The 6000-nt window shown below is 43.2% G+C and overlaps 1 protein-coding gene across 1 annotated transcript in view; it reads left to right on the top strand.

Annotated features, from left to right (window-relative positions):
• Nucleotides 1-1111: 1111 nt before the first annotated feature.
• SLC30A9 (solute carrier family 30 member 9) overlaps nucleotides 1112-6000 on the top strand; it is a 33872-nt gene continuing 28983 nt past the window's right edge. Inside the window, exons 1-2 of the mRNA XM_082759019.1 lie at nucleotides 1112-1394; nucleotides 3020-3196. Of these exons, the coding sequence (XP_082615145.1) occupies nucleotides 1298-1394; nucleotides 3020-3196 (274 nt within the window). The 5' untranslated portion in view covers nucleotides 1112-1297. The remainder of the gene's footprint in view (nucleotides 1395-3019; nucleotides 3197-6000) is intronic.

Below are 6000 nucleotides of genomic sequence, written 5' to 3'. Positions count from 1 at the left end.
CTTTACAATTTGCAGTTAATTTAGTATTTAACTCAATTGCTGTACATCTGGTAGGTAATGATACAGCATCTGTTGCTCCTGATTCACCTGGTATGGCTGTGATTGGGCTACTGGGAGGATGGGTGTTAAGTTAATTATTTCATAAGTATTTTACTTCAATCTGCCTCCACTGAGTTTATAGGTAAACGTACGTTGGCAATACCAATCACTTTTTGACTGTTAAAGAAGTTATGTGCCAGTAAATCTAGTTGGAAATCTAATCGAGTATGTTAAAGACAGGCATCATAATAATTCTCCTAAGTGGTCAAATGCTTTGTGGATTATCGGATACATTATTTACCAAAGCTCCCTGCCAAGCTGACTAACTCCTGGTGAGTTTCCGTGTTCCTCCCAGCGTGCAAATGAAGACAAGGCAGCCGGGGCCAGTTTGTCAGAGTCGTGTAGGCGATTACCTAAGCTATCCTGGAAAATCTTCAAGTTGCCAAAACGCTGTTTATGAGAGTGTAACGTGGTGCCGGTGAGACTAATTGTATGCTTACAGTGGGAACTTTCACGGCTCCGGAGCGAAAATCCGGCTGCGAGCAGCAGCAGGAGGCGGCGCAGGCAGACACCGTCACCACCTGCCGCCCGCTCAGCCGCCGGGCCCTCTTTTTGGGGAAAGAAACAGGGTTTTTATTAGATTATGCTTTATTAGCACCGACCCGGGAGGTGTGTTTTAAGACAGCGCTAGGGGTAGAGATGAGGGTTTTCGCACAGAAATCCTGCAAACTTCCCAGGGAAATCCTGTCAGCAGCTTCGGCAGGCGTGTTTAACGTGGTGTCTGCAAACAACTCCACCGCACGTCCCGCACGCTCCCCTGTTATCTCTTCCTTACGGGGGGAGGACGGGGCGCTCCCGGGGTGCCATTCAGCCCCGGCCCGCACCCCTGACCGCCTCAGCACCGCTCAGCCCCTCGGCCAGCAGCACCCCGAGGGCGTTTTTGGGGGGCCAAAGGGGCCAAACCCCGCGGGGGAGAAGCGCGGCGCTGAGGGGAGGCCAGGCCGGGCCGGGCGCTGAGGGGAGGCCGGCGGCGGCTCGGCGCAGGCGCGGCGGGGGCGCCGGGTGAGTCAGCGGCGGCCCCGGGCCCCGCCGCACGTCCGAGCGGGCTCCGGAGGGAGAGGAGGAGGGGAAGGACGGGAAGGAGGCGAAGGAGCCCGCCGCTGCCGCCGCCGCCGGTGTCTCCGATGCGAATCGCCGGCCGTTGTGCGGCCGCTGGCGTGCGGCGGGGAGCGGCCGCGCTCCGCCCGAGCTCGCCGCCATGATGCCGGCGCTGGCCGCCCAGCGGCGGGGCTGCCGCAGCCTCTACGGGCTGTACCTGCGGGGCCAGGCGGCGCCGCTCCGCCGAGCCTGCCACGGTGAGTGCCGCACGGGAGGGCCCTGCCCGGCCCCGGGGGACCCTGCCCGGCCCGGGCCGAGCCCCCCCGCAGCGCTCCGGGGCTGCCGCGGTGGGAGCGTCGCGTCCTGCCTCGGCCTCCTGCCAGGCCTGGGTTAAGGGGTGGGAGGCCAAATTTGTAGGAGTTAGGTGAAATAAAGCCCTGCTTTGTGGGGTTTGTGGGGTCCGTGAAGCGGGCCCTGCCTGTCCTGCAGGCCACGGAGCCCCTGAAATTAAAATTCTGCTCAGATCTCGTAAAGGCACTTAGGTTGCATCGCAGCAGTATATTTTTTTTTCCTTATTTGTTTCTTCTACTTGTGTAGAGTAATAGGAAAACCGTCAGCTAAGCATGCCGATAACCTTCCTTTAACGAAGCGCTCCGGTGGCACCAAAGCTTCGGGAGCAGCAGTGCTCGCGTCTGGCAGGTGCTCGCCGCAGCCTTTCCTTCCTAAGTCATCATCAGCGAGCTCCCTGAGCGGCACCCAGGTGGCTTGCTGGGCTTTTGCCACATTGGCAACAGTTTAGCATTCATAAGAGCTTATTTGACTTTTTTTTTTTTTTTTTAAAGTGAAATTATTTTTCTGGAAGGTTCAAGTCAGTGCCTGCACACATGTAGGTGCCACAATATAAAGGATAAAAGTAAAAGGAAAGTTCTTTGTACCTTCGTGGGATCCACGGTTATCTGAAACGTAGTTATTTTGTTGAGTAGTGCGTTATTCATGCATGATTAGTCATACTTTGTATGACTTGATTTACCAGCATTGCTTGATATATATATATATTTAATTTCTTTTAATGCATGCTTTCCAAAGCAAATAGGTTTGCCTGTGGCACGTCAGGTTGGAGGAGTTACACTGAGTGTCTGGTGAAGCTTTGTACTGCCCAAAGCAAGCTGCTTGCTAGCACAGGTTGGTCTGTAGGGCATCCAACTCCGCTTTTGGCCTGTCTTTTAAAATTGAAATTGCCTCCCCAGGGTGACCTCCCGTTTGACTTTTTACTCACTTATGTTGTAATCTAGTCTGTTGTAAAGACAGTAGAATTTTACAGTGTTCTTCATTAAAGGGTTTTGTACAACATAACACACCTTTGTGGGTAACTTCTTTAGCAGGTGCTCTGAAATTGAACCGTGTATGTTACACGTTTTGTTAATAGGTAACATAGTTTGTACAGAGTGTACACAGTGAAATGAAACGGCAACACTGGCTAATAGTTTTGTAGTGGTTTGTGTTTGTTCACTAATGATTGTATTTGAAGATCTTGAGGCAGTATGACTAGAAGAGTACTGAACATATCAGTAAACCAATCTTAATCAAATAGCTTAGTATTTTTTTTTTTCTTAAGATCATCTAGAGGTATGTAGCAGGTTGTATAAAGGGGGAAAAACTGGCATTAGATGGGATTTTAAAAGTGGATGTTTAAAAGGAGGTAATGGAAGTGTACTGTGTTTGTGTGTCTGTTTTGTAAATCCTAAACCCAGGTAAAATAAGCACAGGTCAGTACTTAAACACTAACTTTCTATAACCTGTGTTGGTGTTTCTGAGCCACTTTCCTTCCATTTTCATTTCAAAATGGTGGTCTGAAAAGTCTTATTTTCCTTCCCCCTGTTAGGATGGCAAGCTTCAATGAAAAGCGTGAGTCTGCCATGTATTTTACCATGCAATCGTCTGCCTGTGCAGTTGATGAGTCAAGTGAGAGTTTATACCTCCAGTGGTCAGAAAAAAGATCTTGGATCAGAAGATAAAAATGTACCAACCTCTGAAGAAACTGTGAACAAAGTCGGAACAGGTAATACTGGACTAAAATAAAGAAAACTTTTGTATAAAAGTTAAAAAAAAAAAAAAAAAAAAAGTGTATGTCACAACTGATACTTTTTAAATTCCACTGTGTGACATTACAGCTGCAGAATTCTTAGTATTTTTTGCTTCTTGGCGTCTGTATATTAATTCCAAATGCACTAAGTAATTCTGAAATTTATTCCTTTGTTATTCCATTATTTAAAGGATTTAGGTTTAGAGTTAATCAAACTTAGTTGTGATGATAAAAACGTGTTGATGTCAGCAGGTATTAGATTGTATAAGGGATAAAGGGAATGCATCCCTTTTCTTTTGCTGCTTTTCTTGCTTACTTGAATTTTTGTCGTACTATTGCAGGTTTGTTGTGTTAAATGAACTTGGGATAAAGATTGAATTAGGGTGAATACTGAGTACTGTGACTTCTCTGGATCAGGCTTTAGAAGACTGCTGAAAGATGGTTGAGCTGTTTCTTCTGCTGGAGCTTTCTGATGTGATGGCTGTCACACCTGCAGCATCCACATTAAACACTTGATATAATGGACATAACTTCTGACCCTACTTGCTGCCAATCTTGTTTTCTTGTCAGTCTTGTGCGAGTTAGGTGTTTAAGAAATGCAGAACTGTCTTGTCCTTGATCCATCCTAGCATCTCCTATTTTTTTTGTGTTTATTGTGTGTAGGACTGCACAGATGCATCTTTGAAAGACTAGCATGCTCAAGCGATTACAAATGCTTTTCAAAACAAAAGCTTGCTCTCTGTGTGCTTTTGTCTAAAGCTAAGTGGTTTATTCAATAACATTTTATTCTCTTTAGTTGTCATGTTGGCAGATCTAAGTTCTAACTTTAGTAACTTGTAAATTCCGGAGGCTTTGCAGCAGTCTTTAAAAAGCTAGTCTTTAAAGCTAGGAAGTATAGTCAGCAAAAAGTATTATTTTTCTGATGTTTGGAAGTACAACAGATCTTGGATATTGCTCAAAGTGTAACAAACTAGATATGGTTTCTGAAGATTGTAATTGGATTTTAGAAGAGGACAGTACCTCAGACCATTAATGTTTCTTGGAAAATCTTAAGCTGCAGGTGGATGCTAGAGGGTGAGAATCTTCCAGAAGATACCTGCCTAAATGCCACAAAAGGCTGTAGAGTCAGTTCTAGTTGTTGTTTTTTTCCTGGGTTCTTAATGTGCAGCTTCTGGTATTCTTGAAATTTGGACACGTGAAAACAGTCTAGCACCATTGCTTTTGTGATTGCTCTGAACTTGTATAATTGGTGACTGTTGTCTGAGGGAGTGTTCCCATCATCTCCTATCCCTCTCTTGTGTTGGCATTAATAATGTTCGGGCTTGCTTTGTTAAAAATGAATTGTGCTCTTGTTTTTCTGAGCTGGGGTTCAGATGAATCCTCAAGCTGATCTTGCTCGCTGTCTCTATAATGGCTGGAGGAGAGATACTGTCCTTTGTGGTCTTGTGGCCTTAAATCATGCTAAGCCTTAAGTGGAACTGCACCAAGTGGCTACCTCAACAACACCCCTTTTCCTGAAGGTTGGGGGCTGGCAAGTGCACCTGGAACTGCCCCCTGGAGATATTATGTGTAGACGGATAATTGCTTTGAGGCTTGTTTTGGGATACATATAGTTGTATCCATGCTTCATATACAGGATCAAACGTTATTTCTTGTGTAATAAGATCAGCTTTGTACATTTGAAAGTGTTTTCCTTACCTATAGTTTCCTGAGAAAATATACTTGGGCTGCTCTTAGCCTTACTCCTCAGTTGCTGTAAGGGCAGTAGCTAATTGCCTGATGAAAAGATATTATGGAGTCCAAGCTTGAAGAATATCTGACCTTTGCACAATTTGAGTATCATGTTAAGCTAGCTCGTTAATTAACACTAACCTGCTTGGAAAAAATCTTCATTTTCTTTTTAACATCCCTTCTAATTTTGTTGATGACTGTTGATATGTGGCCAACCTATAGTGTTAGGGCACAAAAGGAGGTGTTCGTTGGTTCAAGGTATTAATATCATATGGTTTTTATTCTGAAATCTGTGTCGAGATGCATGAGAAAAGATGCAATATTTGTCTAAACTATCCTGTAGTACTTCTAGTTTCTACTTAAAATTTTCACTTTAAACTAAATTACCAAATACCACTTTTTACCAAATTATGGCTTTAAAATAAATTACCAAAATTTATTAATTTTCAGATATTAAGATTCACTTCACAGTATTGTAAGTTATATTTTATTGAATTCTTCTAGAGTCATACTGTCAAATTTCCAAAGCAAAAATACTTTGTGCTAAATATAACTCAAATTTGTGACATAAGAGTTGTGGGTTCTAGTTTAAATATTCTTTATTTTAAAGAGTGAATTTCTGTAAGTTAAATAGTTTCAGTCCCTTAAAATTGAATAGCAGCTTGAAAGCTTTATGAGACTTGGCTGATGAGCAGTCATAAGCCGTGTAGAATTCTTTCTGTTTACTAGTCTAAATTTTGCATAAAATTTGCCCCAAATTGTAAGTACACTGTTAAAATAGTTTAAAAATTCAATATATGTTCTGTTACAGATTGCATGTTTGGACTGCTTTTGAAGCTGCTAGAAGTTTCAGTACTATGTTAAATGTCTTTTGTTGTTAACTTATTTTTTTACTATTCATGTTTCATATTTTAAGAGTTTTAAATGTTGGAAATCCGGCAGGTATTTTTGTATCATCATGGAAAGCAATATTAAGCTGTATTCTTACATCAAAGAAACTCTTTACTAAAAAGAAAAGAAGGTTTTTCCATATTTGCCATGAGCTTTAT

Source organism: Aythya marila (genome assembly GCF_965140915.1).
Source record: "Aythya marila genome assembly, chromosome: 4".
In the NCBI taxonomy this organism is placed as follows: Eukaryota; Metazoa; Chordata; class Aves; order Anseriformes; family Anatidae; genus Aythya; species Aythya marila.
This window is presented reverse-complemented; position numbering and strand designations above follow the sequence as displayed.